The 24,761-nt window shown below is 40.9% G+C and overlaps 2 protein-coding genes across 2 annotated transcripts in view; both read right to left on the bottom strand.

Annotated features, from left to right (window-relative positions):
* Positions 1-337, bottom strand: part of LOC128740703 (kinesin-like protein GA13060) — a 195,890-nt gene extending 195,553 nt beyond the window's left edge. Inside the window, exon 1 of the mRNA XM_053836267.1 lies at positions 171-337. Within this exon, the coding sequence (XP_053692242.1) occupies positions 171-337 (167 nt within the window). The remainder of the gene's footprint in view (positions 1-170) is intronic.
* The window catches only part of LOC128744639 (uncharacterized), a 379,511-nt gene that overhangs the window by 314,886 nt on the left and 39,864 nt on the right, over positions 1-24,761 (bottom strand). The gene's annotated exons all lie outside the window — the stretch shown is intronic.

Here is a 24,761-nt window from a genome sequence, read left to right on the forward strand (position 1 = left end):
CCAATTCGACTGGTTTTCTATCCGCCGAACTATATATATAGTAACTATAGTCAAAACTAATTCCATATAACACACATTCCAATGCGCGCGATTTGTCTTATGTTTTATGCTCTCGTCTGTAGAACGCTTGCGGTAGTCAGTATGTATGTTAGTGTGGTTTGTATTCTTACATTTCTGTCTCATTTAGGCCAGACGTTGCCGGTGGCTGGAACATGGAAGGGACGTTTGTTTTGACGGGCAATTTTCGGCGTGCCGTTGTTGTTGTAGAGGCTCCTGCTGCTGCTGCTGCTGCCGCAACCGTCGGAGGTCGCATCTTTGTTCCATTCTTGCGGTCCATTCCCGCTTGAACCTTGCGATGTCCAGCGAAGGCGAATGAGCCCGCTGGTAGCGGTTGGATTGTAGACAGTTGTCAGTGGAATCTAAAATGAAAACGTAACAAAGGGGGTGGATTTAATTAAACGATGGCGTGAACAATTGTAGAAGGTAATGGATAAATCCAATTTAAATAGAATGACCAAAATTATAAATTGTATTAAAAAGCTTATATTAACTCACATTTGGCATACATGAGCAAAATAGTGAAACTTAGTCAACATATTTATGTAGACTACTGCAAACACGGAGCGTATTGGGTTTAGTGTTCGACATCGGAACGAAAATTGAAGTCCGGGTTTCGGTCCGGTCCGGTTAAAAATCGACTCGAGCTTTCTTATTCCAACTTTATTCTGGTTCCGGAACCTGAATGCAGAATAAACCGTCCCCCTGTGTCAACCATCGCCGCGTCCCGAAGGAACTCGAGAGTATCCTCGAGATGCACACGAAACACATCACTCGATCCAATGTAGCTCTGATCAGTCACGTCAGTTTGTCCGGAAAACCGTATTCGTGCATTATCTGCCATATCTGATCTCGCACGACTGTATCGTACGCTGCTTTGAAATCGATAAAGATGTGATGCGTGAGTACGTTTTACTCCCGACGTTTCTGCAAGATCTATCGGATGGTAAAAATTTGGTCAATAGTGGCGCGAGCCCCCATGAAACCCGCTTGGTATTTCCCTACGAAGCCCTGAGGTGACACCGGCGTAACATGATCTGGGAGAGAACCTTGTAGCCGGCGTTTACCACTGTTATGCCACCCCAGTTGATGGTTCTAGATGGGACAAACCACTCCTTCCATCTATTCCTTCGGTAGTTTCTCTTCCTCCCAAACCCTCTCTTATTTTCATGTCCCCTTTGCTGTAAAATTTCCAAGCTAGTCGTCGTATAATCGAATCTCGGCAAAGTGGTGCTGTTAGATTGTCAGTAGGATTGTTGCACTAGCCCCGTCTTAGAAAGACGTAGCCCATAGCTATGCTTTTTTTCCTGTAAAATTTGCAATATAATTTATAGTTTCATTTCATGTCTGATTTCTAAATTTCCTAAATTTCTCGTAGCATGAATATTTTAAGCATGCCGCATTACTAGGGCTGTGATGCCTAGTCTTGGGTACAGCTTGCAGGACAAAGTGTTTCATAAGTCTACCGCCGGCACCGGGTTAGTCGCTGTTGTACGCCGCCCCTAACCTGGCATCCAGCCGCGGTAAGGAAACGCCGATGCGTGCAAAGGGAACATCATCCCTGGAGACAGGCGCTCACGGCCGGCAAGGCTATTCCTTTTGCCTACACTCAGCGGAAGCATGAGTGCTTCCTTCCCTGTCGGTATACGACCTTAGTTTTCACTGGGGTTAGTTACCCGATCTCCGCTAAGGTTGCTCGTATTTCTGCTGGTAGCACGAGAAAGTAGAGATAGGAGTTGCTGGATAAGAGGATGAGGTCCACTGCGAGGCCTATTTTATGCCTACCGGTACGCAAGACGCTAATGGTGCGCGTTATCCAGCCATTTACCAGCCATTTGTTTATAGACTTCAAGGCGGCGTGCGATTTAGTTAAACGCAATGAGCTTTGGCGGATTATTTCAACGGATTATTTATTGTTTTTTCCTTATAGAATCGAAAACTACTGAACCGATCGGTGTGAAAATTTGCATGTAGAGGTTTTTGGGGCCAGGAAAGGTTTTAGTGATGGTTAGAGACCCCTTCCCCCACTAAGAGGGGTGACTCCTATACCAATGAAACACATATTGCTGCATAACTCGAGAACTAATCAAGCAAATAGAACAAAATTTGGCATGTGGGTGTTTTTGGAGACAAAAATTTTTTCTATGATGAATTGGGACCCCTCCCCACTTTAGGAGGGGGGCTCCTATACAAATGAAATACAATTTTCCTCATAACTCGAGAACTAATCAAGCAAATGGAACAAAATTTGGCATGTGAAAGTTTTCGAGGGCAAGAATATTTTCTATGGCGAATTAGGACCCCTCCCCACTTTAAGAGGGGGGGCTCCTATACAAACGTATTTTAATTATCATCATTTCAAAAGTATATTAAATACGTCACTTCACAATTACTAATAGTTGCTAATATATCTTTATTTGCTGTGTTATTTTTGGAATAACCTGCAATGTTGACAATTAACCTTTAACACAATCTGTTACAATTAAGATAAAATCATTACAGGGTTTGTTATGAATCAGGTATTAATTAGAGGCAGTTTAGTTATAATTTTTGATATTTCAACCACTTACGGTTGCTAATTTATAACAACGGTTGCTATAATATATTAGAATATATCTAATTAATAATAACTATTAATAACTGTTGTTATTAATAACAACAATTAATAACAATTAATAACAATTTCGTAGATTTTTGCATGGAAAATAATAACGTATATATTAAAATCAAAAATAGATTTGGTTATCACGTTTAAACTTTAAGTAAAAAAGCTTAAAACCCATAGTTTTTTCGCTCGATTAAACAATCCCCCCCCCCCTTCAGTGGCCCAACACCGGAAAGACAAATTTTTTTTTAAATATTTATACTGGCCTAATGATGTAGACCTTAGAGGGATGAGAGCATTTGAAGTTGAAGTACTTAATCACTTCGGTATTCTTTAGTGTTGTACTTGACTTAAATCGTACCATATTTATTCCTTGTATGGACTCTTCACTGCGACCAGTAAATTTGTATCTACTGTGATACCATCCGGGTGTTTGCTATAACCTACACTGCATTTCCTTTTGCTGTATTGCCATTGAGTGAGCGGTATGCTTGTTAGTAATTTCAAGCGTGCTTTTAGGTTTACCCTTCCTTCAAAGCTTCCTCTACTGTCTACTTTATCCACTTCGTTCCTCTTACGCCAGTGCTATTTTCACTTGCAGCCGTCCCCGGCGAGTCCTCATGACGTTCTTCTAACAAGTACACTAAATATAAGAGTACACTGTCAAAGTGATTTCATCAGGGTAAATAGTAGGTACTTAGAATGAAGGAAGGGTTATGAAGGGCCTGAGAATAAAACCATGCATAGTCATCGTTTTGACTTCGAATGGTCTGATTTCTTCTAAGAGTCGAGCCCATAACCAAATTGCATGTCAAAGCAACCTTGGTAATCTTGTGGTTAGAGAGTCCCTCTCATCATAATCTTATTAACGCAGAAGCAGAATTAAAAGTGAAGAACATCATAAAAAAATAATTATTTGCTTCATTCTATAATTGATGATTTGTTTGCTTATAAGTATGAATTTTTTTAGACATAATATCAGATAGTTTTGCATGTCCAAAATCGACTCAAAAGTTGCTAGTGTTCGGATTTATAAACAACGGATTAGGGTGAAAATTTGTATACATCTTACAGTTGCTTTTGAAACAAGTAATTTAAATAGCTGCTATTGGTAATCTCCCGGAACTCTTCTAAAATAAGACGTCTTGCGGTGAGCACGATATCTTTGGACTGAATCATCGAAAATCGAAAAACCAAAAAGGAATCGCCGATAAAAATTTTTATCTATAGATTGATCGAAGGATTTAAAAATATAATCATTTTTGACAAAATGGCGGCTTGTTAAACATAAAAACTCGATTTTTGGCATAAATTTTTCTCTCAAACTGTCCATAAAATAATAAATATTAATCGGCAAGGTAAAACCCTCGATTAATCTGTATAATAAATCTTTAGAAAACTTGTGTCAAAATTTGAAGTGATTCGGTTCAGCCGTTTACGAGAAATCTTGCTCACCGACCTTGAAAACACGGTTTCGAGAAACACGCACTCAAAGTTTCGCGTTCCTTCTTCAATTGCTCTGCACGTCGTTACAAATATGCGTCAAACTTCGTTAATATTTGCCGGATTGGCATGAAATTTTCTGTGTGCATACTTAAATATATGTACACTACGATCATGAAATAAACAGAAAATCGATTTTTCGAAAATTCTAACTGTATATAACCCCTTAACCTTGAAACTTGATTACTCAAAGCAGTACAAAGTAATTATCCTTATGTTGCGAAATTATTTTCTACGGATCATATCAAAAATGTGACCCGGTTAAGTGCTCGGATATTGCAGCATCGTATCTAATGAATCAAATGTCAAACAAATGTAACAAGCATTTCCAATCCGGGCGGTGAAAACATGAATTTACATAATGGTTAAACGGGTTGTAATCTCCATCATATTATTAGTGTTAACAATATCAAGATTTGGCCTTCTTGTATCCAATGCAAATCATTGTGCAATCATCGTTCATACTTCATACACCATTATGTAGGGTGGGCATTACTTCCTGGCTGGAAAATTAACCTGTATTTGTTAAACCACTGAACATTCAAATATTATTTAGGATATTTCCAATAGAATTTTTCAACATTTGTCTCTTGGCGTAGAAGACAATGAACTGTTAAATTTCTAAATTTCAACCCACCCTAGCACCCGAACAGGACAGAAGTTTGAAAAGTAGACTAGACACTTCATAAACTGCCTGCCTACCGACCGACGACCCTGTCCTGTCGGTGTGGTCTGGAGGCTGATGCCGCTTGCTGACTGGCTACCGCCGCCGCTGGCTGCTGCACAGTGATCCTAACCCAAAACATGTGGCACATCCACACACATAGGACCGACCGGTCGGTCGTCTCCAATCATTCGCTTTTGACTATGAATAGCATAAATAAACTCGACAATTGTTTACGTTTTTGGAACTGAACTCTCCGGTCTTTTGCGCGAGACCATGCCGCGCGCATCATAAATATACATCATATGCGCATTAGTGTCGAGAGAAAAACAGTTTAAGTTATACCTACTCATACGTACGACGATCGACGATTCAAGTGAGGATACAAGCAAACGGAAGCTAAGAAGTAGCAACATTTCAAAGAGACAGCCGAGCTTCTTCAGCTGTGAAAACTAACAACGAAGCTGCTGATTGCTTGACACTTCAACTGTGTGACCTGTGTGGTTTATGCGCTCCTCGGCGTGACATCACTTATAAGGAATGTCGAAACAGTAAACAGTTCCCACTACTAGGTATCTACTGTTGAATTATAAAAATTGAAAATATTTAACGGCCTGTGCCAGGAGAAAAACAAACCAATTTTATACTGAGAATTTGAGCTTGGTACGGTTATTGAAAATATTTCTGGTCAAAAACAAATCAACTTATGATTCAACGAGAAAGCTAGGAATAAATTCTACTACACTTCTCCTAACTTTCTTGTTAATACAAGGTTTCTACTAAGGCTCTCGTTAACAATTTATAATTATTGTCAACCATGCAAACGCCAAAATAAATAATAAATGCGTTTTAGAAATTTAATTTCAATTTCATTATCAACTGCAGAAATAAACAAATACTGAATAATTTTGGGATTATTTTTCTATTACAGAAAAGGTACCTAGCATTCATTCCATTTGTGAAATATAATTCTTAAATGGAAAGTGAATACAATTAAGTTTCTAGTTTGTCAATATCTAGGTTGATTTAAAAATAGGATTTATTTGCACATAAACATTCCTTCACATACATGGATGGATGGGAAAAACTCTCCCGATGTAAAAGCACAATTAACAGGCAAAGATAAAATATTCATAAACGGAGGTTAATCAATGGTGTAGATTGGTTTCATTCAGCGGAATATCTCCGATGTTCACACTTCCCCATATCGTTCCCTCGAAACCGTAACTTATATCTCAATCAATCTCATCAAGAAGCGAGCGCTGCTGGTTTCAGCAGCAGACAGCTCGTATAGTTCATGATACTTCGTCACACTATACTGCTTGCACCGACCTATTCGCTGTCGACTTTATTATCACCAACCCCGATCTGCTGTCGTTGTTGCCGTTGCCGTTGCCGTTGCCGCTGCTGCTGTGCTGTGGGCCTACCATAACATTTCCCCGGTTATGGTCGACAGCATAACCACCATCGTCGTCGTCGCGCCTCTACAGTAGGACCAAGGAAATCAACGCCTCATTGAAAGCTGCCGCCGTTAAATTGTTGCTGATGCCGCGCGCGCTTGAACATGCTGTGTCGGTCGTGTGCTCAAGGGGGCCACGAGTCGTTTCGTGCATACTTCATAGGTACACATACTAGAAGTTTCATGGAACAAAACAGAACCACCAATAGCGACGTATGGTATAGCATGTCACATTAGCGGTTGACTCAATACTCCCATTTTTCTCCTTTCAAGGATTAGTCTGACTTTCTTCTTAGCACTAGCATGACACCAACATGTATGATTTGGTGAAGAAATATAGCCGAAAAATATGATATACGAGCTCTACAAATAGATTAATGTGAGACGCAGTAAAAAAGTTGTGAGTAGTGGAATTAAAACTATGATGTTTTCGAACGAAGTGATGAATCTGTTAGGATTTCGGAGAGGTTTTGACATAACTTTATTCGTTGTATTTCGTAAAGGACAGTAACACATAATTAACAAGAGAAATAAGAACAAAATGAGTTGTCAGCCGGTTGTTTAGATTTTTCAATTTGTCAATTTTTTTAATTTGTCAAACCATTATTGATGTTCTTCAGTTCCTATTTTCTACAACAAGTTTAACAAATATATGTGTACAGCTTGCATAGACAGAAGCATTGATGCTATCAAATCATCATCCCATCTAGGGATGACTAAACTGTGGGTTCCCATACTAATTGGCAGACAGCAGTCGTAGTCACGAGCATGACAAATGCCACAGCTTCGTGCCGATTTCTCCGTTTATTGGATCCATTTCGGGCAATAAACAACTCAATTCTATTTTTCTTAGAAACACTTCCCGATAACGAATTAGCGGAGCCGAGCGCCTTGGGCAGTGTGCAAAATTTCAGCATTTTTGTCGATGCAACCACAACAACACTCGCGACATATCGCGAAGGGGCATATGGATTAGAGATTAACTCGTACCAGCCAGTTCTCTAAAATGCAAAACGCGTGACTTGTAAGTGCCATTTGTGGTTTTTCAATTATGCCATAAAAGAAACGAATGCTATTGCCATCCATAAATCATTCGATTTATTACACACGGAATAGAGTGAAGCAGTCTGGCGGGCGTAGAGAGGGTCGAACTCTTTTGATTGCTTTGCTTCGATTTGCATTTTACTAGATTGATGCTGAAGAGTCGAAAACTGTGAATGAATTAATATTGAAACCGCTGTTCACGATGAATGATTTTTTTTGCAACGGAATAATTTATAGCGAAGAGAATATGACGAATCGCAATTCTCTGTTAGTAAAAGCACAAAATGAAAATAATAAAGTCTACCTAACGGGAACCGTATGTAGGTTACAAATCGAAATGAAACCAGAACCAATAAAAATATATCTTATGCAAATTAAAATGGCCCGCATACTAATTGTAAAAATTCCGAAACTAGCTTCGACGATTATTATACACATACTGTAAGCGCACCTAATTCTGCGCATGGTTCCTAATTCTGCGCACTCCACATTTCACTCAAAACGTCCAAATTGCTGCAAATTTTTAACTTAATTAACACATTTACGAAAATATATGTACATGTCATTACTAATTTGAGAATGTTACAATTCTTAACGAAAATATGAGGTGCCCAGAATTTGGAACCATGCGCAAAATTAGGAACCATGCGTACGTTGCTTATGGGTCATTCCATGCCAAGTGACCGAGAAAAAGTTCAAACGTGTAATCGACCTACATGGGTTTTAACCAAATCTAGCCAGATTGTTCGTTTTAGGTCAGAAAGTAAAAATCCAAAATTTGGTACGGATCGAACATTCCCTCGATTAATGGGAGCGCCTCCATTTTTAGGAAAAATACCCGATTTTGTCAAAACCTCTTTTTTTCTTTTGCTTATATCTCCGGAAACATTAAGTATAGAAAGACACTATCTTTACATTTTCGAAGGAAATCATCCAAGGCATTCAAAAAAGATATTATTTTTGAGCACCATCCAGTGCTGCCAAACATTTTAAAATCAATTTGAAAACTAAATTTACATTTTTCTCTCAATGAAGACAATTTTAACTCAAAAACTCAACTTCATCGTATTCCGTAGATTTTTTTTACATAAGAATCACTCATCGTCCCGAGGTATTCTTTGCCGATTCCGAGATACAACGTTTTAAAGCAAGCGATTCTCCATCTTTAATGTAAAACTAAGAGCAAAACAACTTTTTTTTTGAAGCAGTAATTCTCTACGCAATGTAAAAATACTTTGGCATATCGGAAAAGCATTTATACAGTATATAAAAAGGTTTTTCCTAACAGTGTTGCCAACTTTTCAGTTTCCCGCATGATTAGTTGCATTAGTTACACGAGGTTTAGTCTATTTCATAGGAATGGAGCCTTCTCCCGAAAACCCGCGCTAAGAATCGCGGCTAACACGCTGGCAGACGAATAGCGTCACAAGCAGTACCTTGTAAGTCGCAAGGGCCTGCATAGTGTCGTCGTCCCGCCAGTAAACACAAAGTTAGGTTAAACTTCTCGCTCGGTGGTTCTACAGTAGATGGAGGAAGAGGCACGATCTGTGTCTAAAAATAGCTTAACCCACGTCGCTACGTTAATAAGGGGGGTTGTGCAATCTCCTTTTGTCCAGCGCCTCTTTGATTCAAAGGTACAAGTACCAGAGAGCCACATGCCCTGGCGGGTGTTGTGGGTTCGAATCCGGTTATAATCTCAGATTATAGCTTGGTACGACCCATGCACCTTCCAGCATTGGACAAAAGGTAGGAGTCACAACGACAATTTGTTAAGCGTAGCTACCAATAACCCCCCCTTACCTATTCACTCTTTCCCCTTAGCCCCTTTCCACTCTTTCCCCTCCATTTAAAAAAACTTTTCATTACTTTCCTCTTTCATCGTCCCTTCATCAATTGTAGAACCACCGTTTCAAAAAATATTAATATATGTTTGACTGCATTTCAAGGTCAAGACTAAAAACATAAATTATAAAAGCTACAAAACATTGTCTTGACAACAAGTAGGACGACGAAAAACTGGCAAAAACACAAAGACAACAAAAAACGCCGAAGCGACGACAAAGACGCACAAAAATAAAAAATACGAGTAAAAGATGACAATGTGACGACAAAAAGACGCAAAAACAGTAATAAAAAAGACAATAAAAGTAGCCGCAGAAAGCGACAAAAATACCAAAAACAGAAATCAAAAATGACTAGCAGACGACGCAAACACGATAAAAATATGACAAAAAGAAATCAAAAATATGACAAAGCGATGACAATTCGCCATTCTAGAAGAAAAGATAACAAAGAGATGACAAAAGACGTCGTTCAGATAACAACAAGATAATGAGCTGTATGAATAAAACAGATTACTTTGCTTTTCCCGTGTTGGCCTTAAGGGAAAAGAAAAGCAAACGTTATTATGCATACGAGCTAATAAGACGAAAAGACGAGGAGGCGAAAAGATGGCGGAAGAATGACGAAAATGCGATGGTAAAATGACAAAAAAGTGACGCAAAGGTGGTTAAAATACGATGAGAAGTTGACGAAAGACGATGAAAGGTGACAAAAATACGAGCAATCATTATTATTATTATTCATCAATCGAATTCATTTGACTTTACGCCTTAAGGCGGAACCGAAAGTGGCTAACGTTATTGTGTTAGTGCGACAAACACTGTACTGTACATCTCATGTGTTCGTTAAAAACCTAAACGTTCATTTGAATATTGCATTAGTATTGGTAATATATGTCAAATAGCGAAGCTTGCAAACATAAACAGCTGATCCGCAGCCAACCGCACTGACTACAAACATCCCGAAAAAGGGTTTGTTTTCTTTATCAAGGCATTCCGATTCAATCAAAATTAACAGCAGCTACTGAATAATGCGTAGGATCATTAATCCGCTTGCATCGGATTGCATTTTTTATTCCTGCGTTTGCGTTTGTTTACTTCACTCTAAGCTCATTGATGCGGCGAAAGTTGAAAGCTCTTTAAAAGCTCATTGATGGGACGAAAGTTTGATACTATGTTGCTGCTTTTTCGGAAATCGCTAGTTCAACGAAATATGTGCGCAACCAACTATCTATGAACTAATTCCAAATTATACATTGGTCGCTTTTATGAACACGTAATGATCGATATGATCAGTTAAATTTATTTTCCATTAGCAATTATGTTTTGCTGAGCGTTTATTGATACATAGCAGATCGATAAATTGAATTACAAGTTTTAGGAAATTATAACAGCGCTGGAAGCACTGATTACGTGGCGAAAGCGTGCTCTGCCAATACAGATGCATTTTTAAGGTGCAAAACAATACATGCTTCGAATGGTAGCCATTTACCCAGTCATCTTTGAGCCCCTTTCGGTTTCCCCTTAATGAAATGTGATTGGTATAATAAAAGAAAGTAAATAACATAGCAATACTATGAAAGACGATAGAAAGAGACTAAAACAGTGCCAAACAAGACAACAAAAAGCCGTTAAAAATGACTAAAAATTCCAAAGACTGAGATCATAAAACGACGAACAGACGATGCCAATACGATAAATATGTGACATAAAGACAACGAAAAGATATCAAAAATATGTTAGAGAGATAACAAAAAGACAACTTTTTGAAGAAAAAATAACAAAGAATAACAAAAGACGGTAGACAGGCGTTGAATGAATAGGCCGTATGAATAAAAAAGTTTACTTTAATTCATTCATAAAGTTTGTATGGGAAACAATAAGCTGTAAAGTTTGTATGTCAAAAGTTTTAGTCATACAAGCTTATAAGATGACGGAAAGACAGCAAATAGATGACAAAGAGAGGATGAAGTGTGGTCGAAAAGATGGCGTAGAAATGGCAAAAAAAAGACGGAAGTTGGCGAAAAAAGACGATAAAAGATGACAAAAATATAGCGGAAATACCATGAAAATACGATGAAAGATAATGAAAACAAACCTAAGTAGCAACAAAAGAAAAAACATGACAAATAACGACAAAAAAACGTTTATTAAGCTTTTTTTTTGAAACGATGATTCTACAATTGATGAAGGGACGGTAAGGGAAAGTAATGAAGAAGGAATTTTTTTTCTCCGGTAATGAAGGGGAAGTTGGAAAGGAAGGGGGGGTAATAGGTAGCTATGCTTAACAAGTTGTCGTTGTGACTCCTATCTTTTGTCCAATGCTGGAAGGTGCATGGGTCGAACCAAGCTGTAATCAGAGATTATAACCGGATTTGAACCCACAACACCTGCCAGGGCATGTCGCTCACTGGTACCCGTGTACCTTTGAACCACAGAGGCGCTGGAGTCCAGCGTACACGGGTACCAGTGAGCGACACGCCCTGGCAGGTGTTGTGGGTTCAAATCCGGTTATAATCTCTGATTACAGCTTGGTTCGACCCGTACACCTTCCAGCATTGGACAAAAGATAGGAGTCACAACGACAACTTGTTAAGCATAGCTACCTGTTACCCCCCCTTCCTTTACACCCTTCCCCTTCATTCCCGGAGAAAAGAAAAAAAAATCCTTCTTCATTACTTTCCCTTACCTTCCCTTCATCAATTGTAGAATCATCGTTTCAAAAAAAAAATATATTAATTTATGCCTGACCGCATTTCAAGGTCATGACTAAAGTCACGAGTTTGGTCAATCGTTTATTAAGCATCAAAAAGGCGACAAAATATGCACAAAAATGACGAAGGGATAACGAACATACGACAGAAAGATGATGAAAGTGAAGAGACAGCATTTATATTGTCTTAAAAACAAGCAGGAACACGAAAAATGGCAAAAAATGACGAAAAGCCAATAAAAACCCCATAGTAACGACAAGACACTGATAAGATGGCAAAAAGCGAATAAAAGACAACAAATTGATGACAAAAAGAAGCCAAAACAGGACAGAACCAACAAAAAGCCACCGAAAAAAGCTATCAAACTGCAAGAAACAGAGTTTAAAAAGCAACGAACAGACGACGCAGACACGAAAAACACACGAAAGACACACAAACAGATAAAAGAAAAACAAAAATATGATAAAAAGATAGAGACATTAAGACATATTTAACCCTCTAACGGGTAAGACCGTCTGTAGACGGCCTTCGCTTTTGGAGCTCCAGAGCCGCATATGAAATTTGTTTTGAATTGAGAAGATGCAAAATGTGTTCAGAACAGATTTCCTGACCTTTTGATAATAATATCACAACATTCTGACCATGCATTCAAAAGTTATCATCAGTCAAAAACAAAAATTACAAAAAAAATTCGAAAATAATTAGAGCGCGGATATTCCTTTTTTTACTTTTGAAGAAAAAGAGCATCTAGAACAAAATGATTGACCTCAAACTTTTTCTATGAGTAAATTTCATGCTTCATTTCAATTTTGAAATATATTCGAATTGAAAAAATATCTAGGTAGAGCGGTAGACATGAAAAACGAAAAAGAGAAATTGGAGTTTTTCTTACCTGGCTAATTATTTTTGCATGAAAATCAGAACCTAAGGTTCTTTTAAGTGTACTTTCATGGTAAAATAGTCATTAGCTTGATAGCATCGTTTTTACGATGTTGCCCGTTAGAGGGTTAAAGAAAAGATAACAATAAGATGACGAAAAGACAAAAAATAGACAAAACAAAAAGACAATGAAAAGACGGTGAAAGCCAACAATGACGATGACAAAAATACGATAAAACGATGACAAAAAATGTTGAAAAGATGGCAAAAAATACGAGAAACGACAAAAATATGATGAAAATAACATGAAAATATGATGAAAGACGACGAAAACAAGATTGCGATAAATAAAAAATGACGAAAGGGTATTCACAATGCAACAAAAAGGCAATAAACATGCAAAAAACAGTTAACGAAGGATATCGGATATACTGAATAGACTGGATAGACTAAAAAATAACGAAAGACCGACGATAAAAAAACAAAATTTATGTTGCATAGACAATAAACTGGACGACGAAAATATGGTGAAAAGTGACAAAAAGGCAACAAAAAACAGCAAAACGACAAACAAAGATGGCAAAAAACCAACAAAAGACGACAATCTGACGACCTAAAGGCTCTAAAACAGTAACATAAACATTGACAAAAAGCGACAAAATTGCCAAAACTAAAAGTCAAAAGTGCGAACGACGAACAGACGACGACACAATGTAAATATGACTAAAAGAGCCAAAAATTCGACGGAGAGAAGGCACAGAGACGACGAATCCGAAAAAAAAAACAAAAAAGAAATAACAAAAGACGGTGAAAATGCGCCAAACACCACAATTAGATGACCGAAAGACGAAAAAAGAACGACGAACAAATAGCAAATAGACGACGACGAGGTGGCGAAGAGACTGCGAAAAGACGATGGACAGATGACGAAAAATGTCAAAAAAGAAAATAAAAAGCGACGAGAAAAAAATAAATAACTGTTGACAAGGCTATGAAGACGACAAATCAGCGACAAGAAATGACAAAAAACCCTACAGATGACAACAAAAAGGTACCATGAAGAACAACAATACAAAAAACAATAAAAAATTACAACAAATCACTAAAAAGAAACAAAAAGACGATGTTAAGATACCAGAACGTTTCAGAGTACACCTAAAAAACGGACACGTTAAAGAACGACGAAAAATGAAACATGAAACACGCAAAAACAAAGACGGAAGGTAAAGGATGAAAATTCAAGAACAAAGTTGAACAGTAGGCGTCCTTGAATAAACTTTTAAAGTTAAATTAATTTTAAAATTTTAAATTTAAATAAACTTTTTTGATTCATAAAAGTATTAATTTGCTTTAAATAAAATCAGGAATAATAATACCTATAAAACAAATGTGTCTAAGACTGATCACAGATTTAAGCGAAATGAAGCAAGGCTTATCCGCATAAAAAATAACTCTAGTACATTAGGCAACAGTACACGTCGAAATGAATTAACACTTTTCAGCAAAACTAACACTTCAGACTAGCATAAATGTTGGTTAAAGTTTCGATTGAACTAAAATTTGATTGAATTTTGCTTCTTTCTTAATTTTGAAACGAAGTTACAACTCTTTCTTCGGTGACAACAACACAGTTGATAAAACTATGGGTATTTCTACAGTAAAGTCTGGTAACGTTGGTCAAAAGTCGAAAGCGAACGAAAACAAGTCTGACGTGATACTTGTCTATGGGTTATGACGTCTGTTGGTCTCTTCAAATTGTCGAACTCAGAGCCCAAAATCGATGCTAATCGATGATCTTCGTCAGGTTTACTGTACCTACCAGCCATGATTAAACGGCGGCAAAATGCGCACACTTATCGGTTTGCTGATCAAAATTCGTGATCGTAAACGTTAAGTATCCTCAATAAAATTATTTAACCCTCTGTGCCGCCAAAACTGGATGCTCGACGGTGAACAGTCATGATTTTTATTTTATTTTATCTGCGCACAACAGCACGTTAGCAGCGCGGGCTCCAACCGGAATGGCACCGAAATGCATCCTTGTGCCATTTCGCGCGCACTCAAAGAATGCCAATCTTTTCAATTATACCTACCTACCAACCTACCAACGATTATGGTTGGTGGTTACTCAGTTAACCGATTGACGGCCTTTTTTCGCTTTTGGATTGAGCAGCCAGCAGACATTTATTGTGGTCTAACTATAAAGGGAAATGCTGTCTTGACTTAACAAAGGTTTCACGGCACAGCAAGGTTTGTCAAAACATAAACTACGAAGACGTGCTCATCTAAGTGATAACAATTGTCCAAAAGTTTGCCTCTAAATGAAATTATTTGTCATGGGCGAATATCATAATTATAAATAAACACCGTAACTGTATTATTTATACAACAGATAAATAAGCTCACAATTCCGATGTCAATCACCTGCGCGCTGATATTACATGCAACTACATATAATTTAAAGGCTTTAAATGGTCATAAAAGCAACAAAAGCCTTGATTGACATTTTTACCTCGAGATGAAAGATGCATCGACGAGGTAAAAGAAATCTCTGTGCCCTAATTCGGAGGCAGAATTTTACATACTGAATGCACAAAATATGAATTAAAATTTATTTTTATGTTTGCAGGAGCCACGCGACTTTATGGAGGCCTGAATTGTGTATGTACGAAATTTGAACAACAAAACGACTTCGTTCATGTGACCTATGTATGGTAAAAGGAAACAACCTCGATTTTTTTATCGTTCCAGAATATATATTTCAATATTTCAGATTACCAAATCCATGGCCAACGATAAAATTCACGCAGCAGCTAATTAACGATCTGAAGCGATAGCCGAAAACAACCAACCATCGAAGTGTTATTAAAATTATGATTCGCGTTTATTACACTGTTGTGGTTTATGTCCCCTGACCGGTTACGCATTAATTCACTCGTTTGCTTGAAACTTTCATGAAGCAGTAATGCAACTACACCGTTGATTACTGGCAGATGAAGCTGAACAGTATATCAATGCAGAACGTCTGACTGACTGACTGACTGACCCGAATTTTTGACTTTTACAACCACTCCAACTCCAAATGACGTTGCGTTGCTGATGTGACACAGTGCGCGACGAAAGCAACTTATACGTATGTACATATCAGATTTCTGGCCCCGGCGCGTTGTTCCACTCCGTACCGTAGAGTGCCAGTGTGTCAAAAACCGTACCTTTTCGGGACAATCGGAAAGAATGATCTTGACACCCGTCGTCGAAGCCGTCGCAATTGGCTTTCAAGTAAGATGTCGAAATCCGGCGCGGAGTCCCGCCGGACAACTGACAATTGCGCATGGCATGGCATTTCGACGTTCGAGAATGTTAAGCGTGAAATGTGACAATTGGCTTGGGAAGTAATAACAGCGGGATTTATCAACAAGGAGACGTGGTAAATTGTGAGAGCTTGTATGTCTCATTCACCATGCGGATATGCGATCGGTTTCTTTTGCTTCGAAGGTTCCAACTGTGGGTACGAGTTTAAAGTAAACTACCAAGCTTATAGTATCACCTTCTATAATACTAACAATTTGTCGTTGCTTCCTTTCCTTTTACCAGCCAAGTGCCGAGGTGGCTTTTGCCGTATCAAGAATTCCTACTCGGTCCTGGGCTACTCGTCACCAATTCGTTGCGCGTCTCGACCACGCAAGTCGGCTTCAACAAGATCGAGCCATCTAGCACGTTGAGCCGCTCTATTCCTGGTGCCGGAGGGGTTCTTGAAGAGAACGGATTTCACGGCCCAGTTATCCGACATCCTTGCGACGAGGCCGGCCCATCGTAGTCTCCCAACTTTCGCCAGGGGTTCTATGGGAATCTCTCCAAATAATGCCTGCAACTCGTGGTTCATATACCTTTTTTTTTTTGTATGGGCTTATCACTTTGACCACAACATTATTGATCTATTGTAATGTTGCCCGGGTGTATGCTGTATTCTGCACTGCATTTCTGTGCTTTATCGTTATTGAGTAAACGATAAGCTTATATTTTTTTTATGCGTGCTTATGTGTTGAAGGTTTTACCCATGCTTCGATGCATGTCCTACTATACCAAACCTGTTTCGCCTCGTTATAGTTAGCACTGGTGAGTCCTCCATTTCCTCATTAGGTGCTCAGACCAGTATACTAACCATAAGAAGCGTCTTCGGGATAATGTAGAACTCAGCATGAAGGAAGGGTGATGAGGGGCCAGAGAATAAACCCATGCTAAAGTCACTTTGACATCGAATGGCCTGATTCTACTAAGATTCGAACCCATGACCATTCGCTTGTCAAAGCAGACTCGGTAACCTTGCGGCTACAGAGCCCCCCTTCATATACCTACGCCACTGTCCGCTTTCTGTTTGTACTCCGCCAAAAATAGGTCATGCCTGGTAGATCTGTTTGCACTAATTTGCTGGAGTTTACACCGATGTATTTCTCGCATATGAAAGACAAAAGCCAGTTGATGTTATCTATACTGACTTGAAAGCGGCATTCGATCGAATTGACCATGCAATACTATTACGGAAACTATCCCGATTTGGTGCCTCCTGGCAGATGGTTGAATGGCTGAACCAGTTCCTCAGGGGTAGGATGCTTCGTATGAAATTAGGTAGCAGTGTTTCATCGGTGTTTGCCAATAAGTCTGGAGTCCCTCAAGGAAGCAACATGGGACCTCTGCTTTTCTTGCTATTCTTTAACGATGTTGCGTTGCTGCTGGGAGTTGACTGTAAGTTAGTGTACGCCGTTGACCTGAAATTGTTTGCTTCGAAAGGAAATATAGGCGACTGCCGCCGCTTGCAAGGTTTGCTTGATTTATTCACTGACAGGTGTAAACGAAACTGGCTCATTCTAAGCATAGCCAAGTGTTAAGTTTTGAGTTTTCACTGCATCACAAACCCGATCACCTTCGGTTATACTATCGATAATATTGAGTTACGCAGAGTGGACCGAGCTAGTAACCTTGGCGTCTTGTTGGACACCAAACTGATGTTTAATCTACAGCGTGAGTTGATTATCTCCGAAGCATTTCGACAACCTGGTTTCATCTTTAAAATTGGTCGGAACGTTAAGGATCCACACTTAAATCTTTGTACTGCGCCCTAGTACGTCCACTATTGGAGAAATGTAGTATTGTTTGGTTTCCTAAACAGCTAACATGGAACCACGGATTGAACGTGTGTAACGGAGATTTATTCGTCTAGCTTTGCGACACTTGGCCTGGGAACATCCTGATAGCTTACCTGCTTACGTTGATAGGTGCCGTTTACTTGACTTTGAACCTTTGAACAATGACGACCTTTGAACAATGACGCAAGATACAACAAGCAATATTCATGGCTAAAACTATCAATGGTGAAATTGACTCCCCAAACTTGCTTTCCATGAATAATTTTCTTGCTTCATTACGACCGTTGCGATCAACTGGATTAGTTCAAACGCAGTCACACCTTCAATAGCGATATTGAATAACATACAGGATAGTCCATCTCCTTGCCGCAATCCTCTGCGCGATTCGAAAGGACTCGATAGAGTCCCCGAAACGCGCACGTAGCACATCACTCGCTTCAGGGTAGCTTTAATCAGCCGCATCAGTTTGTCCGGAAAACCGTTCTCGTTCCATTATCTGCATAGCTGTTCGCGCTCGACTGTATCGTATGCTGCCCGGAAATCCACGAAAATAGGACGCGTCGGCACATTGTACTCTCGACGTTTCCAAAGGATTTGTCGGAGAGGGAAACTTGATCCGTAGTAGTCCGCCTGGTACTGGCCTACAAAGACTTTTGGTATTAGGGATAGATGACGTAACAAAATCTGGAGGAGCACTTTGTAGGCGGCGTTGATCAGCGGCAAACGATGAGAATAGGGTCGATTTCGTTCAAAGTTTGTCGATCAGATGATCTCCAGGTGGCTCGGAAAGCTTTAAAGTTGAGGCATTGCTGGCCGTTATTGTTCGTGTCAGTGTGCAGGCTATGGGGCCCGATCACCGGTCTATACAGCTCTTCCTTGCCGAACTGGGCGTCTGCATCCCCGCTGACGATCTTGAAGTCCCGTAGCGAATAGCTGTCGTACGTTGCCTCCAGCTGCGCATAGAACGCTTCCTTCTCGTCGTTGGGTCTACCTTCGTGTGGACAGTGCACGCCTTTCAATCCATCACGCGATCCTGCATTCTGCCCAGCACTATGAAATCAGTCCCCAACTCGTTAGTCACTCCACCGTTCTGGTAAAATTGAGTTTTGCCGCCACGAATTCTCCACAACTCCACAACCACGATGCTGAACTTTTGAGGCCCTGACTGATCAAGCAGCACCCTGTCGCTACCCGCGAAATACTGCATCCAGATATGCAGCTCCAGGTACCAAACAACCATTGCATGTCTTTATTTCGTCTCCTTTGTCCATGCCGAATGTGCCGAGTCGAATTTCTTTCATTGTTCGTATAGATTTAGGTGAGTTGCCTTACTAGGTCCACGACACCGAATCTCGTGATGGGACTGCCATTTTAGGTATAGTACCGACACAACACATTTCTTCTTCTTTCTTTTTAGGATCAAGTATGAACAGGTTAAAAGCCCTCTGATGAAGTCGATAACGCTAACAGGGCCCAATTGCAACGGAGTTCTTGGTACGAGAAATTAGTTTTGTATGTAGATGTTGTATCACAGAATAAAACTCTTGTCCCCACCTGCTGGAGTCATTCTGCATTAAGACGGCTTGTCAGATCACTGAGCAGCGCTTTATGCTAAATTTTATGTTTGGCAAAGCACGCATGCGACAGGTTGGCAGAGGTCTGATCAACACAGGTGCAACAGTCTCTGCTGCAAAGTCGAGGAAGGTACGAGCGGAACCCCCTCCTGGAAGCGCCCCGCCACCACCAAGACAATGCAATCCTGCGAAGACTAGGCGAGCGCCGCGAAAACCTCGCAAGAGGCGTACGCAGCAATCACCAGTCGATAGCAGACCTCAGAGGCTCAATCGGCCGTTAAGTGCGGGTCGGACATCTGTGGCCTGTCGCCTGCGGCAACCGAAGCCTGCCGGTGTGAGCGACCCAGCCGCTCAACTCAGCGAAAACGCTGCTGGTACCCGTTCGCCAAGGCTCGATCCAGTACTGGATCAAGCTGAAAACGGCAATCCTGCCTCCAAATGAGCAGCTTTCGCTGCATTCAGGTGAACCTCCACCATGCCAAGGGCGCGTCCAGTGTCCTATGCCGGAGGTTCACCAAAGAGCAGCTGAGTGCTGCTCTGATCCAGGACCCATGGATCAACGATACCACGATCCTCGGTCTATCCGGCGCTAATGGTAAGTTGATCTATTGTAATACACAGTCCAAGCCTAGGACTGCCATTCTGTTAAATAAGAGAATAACATTTTCTCCAATTACAGAATTCATCCAACGCGACGTCGTTGCCATTACGGTGGTAGTCCCGACGACTAGAGGGAAGCAGGAGATAGTCGTTGCGTCCGCCTACTTTCCAGGGGACAAGGACGAAATACCACCGCCCGAGGTTGCTGAACTTGTGCGGTATTGCAGAGCAGTCAACAAGCCGTACGTGATAGGCTGCGACGCAAATGCGCACCACACGATATGGGGCAGCTCGGACACAAACAACAGGGGTGAGTACCTACTTGAATATCTTACTTCTAACGATGTCAATGTAATCAATGTAGGGAATGACCCCACCTTTATAAACGCTATCAGACAAGAGGTGCTAGACCTTACTCTATGTAGCGCCTCTATAGCTGAGAAAGTCAAAAATTGGCATGTCTCTGATGAACCAAGTTTATCAGACCACAGACATATCATTTTCGACATCGAGGCTAATCCTCTAAAGAGAGAACAATTCAGGAATCCGAGGAAAACCAATTGGAGTTCCTTTAAGGATCATCTGATTGCCTCACGTAATTCCTGTCACAATAATATACGAACTCCAGTTGAACTGGATACCGCCGCTAGTGACCTGCAATGTAGGATCACAGACGCGTATAACACAAACTGTCCCGTAAACACGCGAACAGTTTGCCGTGATGTGCCCTGGTGGAATGAGACACTTAGCAATCTCCGTCGGAAGGCAAGGCGTCTGTTCAACAGGGCCAAAATCACGTCTAACTGGGAAGACTACAGAGCTTCCCTCACCAAATACAACGCTGAGCTACGTAAAGCCAAAAGAAAATCACGAGTTAAATTTTGTGAAAGCATTCAAACTCTGCCAGAGGCTACGCGTCTGCAGAAAGCGATGTCCAAGGACCATTGCAATGGTCTAGGGCAATTGAAAAAAGAGGATAGGAGTCTCACTGTTACCACCAGGGAAACTCTGGAAGTTCTGATGAACACGCACTTCCCTGGTTCGACAGTGACCACTGGACTAAACATAGGCGGGCAACAGTGGAATGGGTCATTACACAATGTGCCAAATGATTCGGTTCTACTTGCACGCCGATTGTTTACGGAGGCCTCGATCAATTGGGCACTCAGCTCTTTTGAACCAATGAAATCTCCAGGTCCGGACGGTATTCTACCCATTTTCTTACAAAAAACGGACGGTGTTATAGTGTGCGAGCTCATCAACCTCTTTCGAGCCAGTTTCACTTTGGGGTATATCCCAGAGAATTGGCGGAAAGTAAGGGTGGTGTTCATACCTAAGGCTGGCAAAAAAGACAAAACCATGCCTAAGGCTTTCAGACCGATAAGTCTGACTTCAACGCTTCTTAAGCTGATGGAGAAAATCACGGATAACTATATCCGCAATGAGTTTTTAAAAAACTCTCCGTTACATGTAAATCAACATGCATACCAACACGGTAAATCTACGGAAACCGCACTGCACTGCTTAGTGACGTTAATTGAGAAATCGCTCAAATATCAAGAGACGGCACTTTGTGCTTTTCTTGATATTGAAGGCGCTTTCGATAACACGTCCTTTGCGTCAATTAATACGGCTCTCTGTCAAAAAAGAATCGACCACACTACAATGAGCTGGATTCAAGCAATGCTCTCGAGCAGACAAATTACAGCATCATTGGGAGATACGTCGGTCACGATTTCGGTGATCAAAGGATGTCCACAGGGAGGAGTTCTCTCCCCCTGCTCTGGTCATTGGTGGCCGACGCACTCCTTCACAAGCTGTCACAGCTTGGTTATGAGACCATTGCTTACGCCGACGACGTTGTACTTATCGTCAGAGGAAAGTTTGACGCAGTACTGTCAAGTCGCTTGCAAGGAGCTCTAAACACCACCATGTTATGGTGCTCACAAGAGGGACTTAATGTAAATCCCACCAAAACAGTCGTTATACCATTCACTAGGCGAAGGAAACATACCATTACTCCGCCTATACTGAATGGTGTCAGACTGGGCTTCAGTAATGAAGTCAAACACCTCGGAATAATTCTCGATAAAAAACTGAACTGGGCTGCCCACCTAGATTATGCTGCTAAGAAAGCAACTTCGGCTATCTGGGCATGCAGGTCACTGTTTGGCAAAACCTGGGGATTGAAACCTCAACTAGCCTTCTGGTCATATACTACTATTGCACGGCCTAGGATAACCTATGCTGCAGTCGTATGGTGGCCAAAGGTAAATGAGGTGACAGCCTAAGCCAAACTAAACAAAGTTCAGTGCCTGGCCTGTCTTACAGTTACCAGTGCCATGCGTACAACACCTACTGCAGCCATGGAGGCAATGCTATGCTTACTGCCTTTGCATCTTCATGTGAAGAAGGAAGCAGAGGTCGGCGCACTACGGTTGCAAAGGAGTAAAACCATACTTGAAGGTGACCAAATCGGTCATCTTCGCATACTTCGGGAATTCAATCTGACACCCTTAGTAACTTCAGTCTCTGACTGCATGGAAGCCAGGCCCAATATGGACGTTCCAAATGAGGTGATTGAAACAGATCGCTCAATGTGAAATAATGGAGGGCCAGATCTTCCATCTGGAACTATCTGTTTTTTTACAGATGGTTAAAAAATGGGGGCCTGCACAGGCTTCGGAGTCTACGGACCCGGCATCAGGGAAACTATCTCATTAGGAAAGTGGCCCACCGTTTTTCAAGCAGAAGTATATGCCATATACATCTGTGCGACAATATGCTTGAAACGAAAGTACAGGCATGCGAAAATCGGTATCTTCACGGACAGCCAAGCAGCACTACTGGCTCTCAAGTCCGCCAAATGCGTGTCCAAATTAGTTTGGGAGTGCAGCACAGCATTGAGGGAACTCTCCCGCCAAAACAAAGTTTTATTACTTTGGGTGCCCGGTCACTGCGGAATCGAGGGCAATGAATTTGCTGACAACCTAGCAAGACAAGGATCAGCTCAGCAATTTATTGGTCCTGAACCGTTTCTGGGCACCTCCACATCCGCCGTGAAAGGCGAACTGATGACATGGGAAAAGCTAGAAATAGCATCCCGTTGGAATCAAACACAGGGTTGTAGACAAGCTAAACAGTTTAACTACCCAAACCCTGCAGTAGCTAAAAAACTACTCCATTTAACTCGTAGTGAACTACGCACGATTACGGGACTCCTAACAGGACACAGCCCCGCTCTTTATCATTTAAAGAATATCGGCAAGGTATCATCTGACACCTGCCGCTTTTGTAACTCTGAACCTGAAAGTTCAGCGCATCTGCTCTGCTATTGCGGAGCTCTTGCATTTTCAAGGCACAACTTCTTAGGAAGTTTCCTTCTTACTCCATATCAGGTATGGAGCCTAAATCCCAAAACGGTCATTGGCTTCATAAACCATGTAGTACCGAATTGGGGCACAGGATTACAACTATTACGCTCAACTCCATCAATGGGTATGAGCGATCCGTAAACTGTGTACAGCAATCGGGGCCTGCCACAAAAGACGATCATTAAGACTGTCGCAGTGGCCTTTTAACCCAATGCCCTTCTGGCATACAAAAAAAAAAGACGGCTTATTTAACGATTGACTCAGGCGACTTAACTCTTTGTAGGAGATTCTCTAAATCCCTGGTACGTGTAAGTGATATTGCTCTCCGACCAATTCCCTTTTGGCCCTTCATACAAGAGTTGGGAAGCATGACCAATCGTCGAATATGTACAACTCTTTTTGACATGATGGGCTCATTACTATGAACGGATGTTCTGCTAAGGCGGTGGTAGTAACATATATTCATATTCATATATTCAGTACCGACACAACACATTTCTTAATTCGATTGACCGCTCCGGATCAGACGCTGTCGTGAGCCGCTCCTAACCTGAAGTACATCCGCGCACTTGGTTAAAGAATCGTCAAGTCGCCAAGAGCCGCCCGTAACAGACACTCATGACTGACAAGGCTATTCCTCGTTGTCACACTCAGTGTTCGCCTTGCCTGTCGGTATAGGACCTTTGTTTCCACCGGGCGGGGTTAGTTTCCAATCTCCGCTATGGTTGTTAGTTTTCTGGCTGGTATCACGAGGAGTTAGCGATAGGAGTTGCTGGATAAGAGGCTAATGTAGTCAAGGTTAAACATTATGCAGCCATTTACTAACTTTTCTTTTTTGTTGTCATACTGAAATAAATTTGGTCACATTTTTCGTCGGAATATTAGAACCACTGCGACCATTATTTTCCTCTATTGTGGTATTTGGTCACTTTACTCCAGCCGTATGACTACTGATTTCAGTAGTCATAATCATAAATTATTTTCGAGACGGAGGAAGAGGCGAAATTTGTGACTAAAAGAACTCAACCCGGAGGTGTTTGAGTAGTTTGAACGTCACACGCTTAATAAGAAAGTTGTGGAGTCTGACAGTACGCGATCAAGACGTAAACTCGTTTTTGGAAAATAATGAAGTGTCTGGTGTAAAAAACGATGAACCCACGCTCTTTCGGTTGGTACCAGAATGTTTTACTGCTTAAACTACTGCCGCATCTTTATAGTACAGTAGGTGGTCTAATACCTAGTTCGGTTTTTATTCTCACAATTCTATCCTAACTTTTCTTGTTAATTAGTTTCGGTGGTTTCA

Source organism: Sabethes cyaneus, chromosome 3 (genome assembly GCF_943734655.1).
Source record: "Sabethes cyaneus chromosome 3, idSabCyanKW18_F2, whole genome shotgun sequence".
In the NCBI taxonomy this organism is placed as follows: Eukaryota; Metazoa; Arthropoda; class Insecta; order Diptera; family Culicidae; genus Sabethes; species Sabethes cyaneus.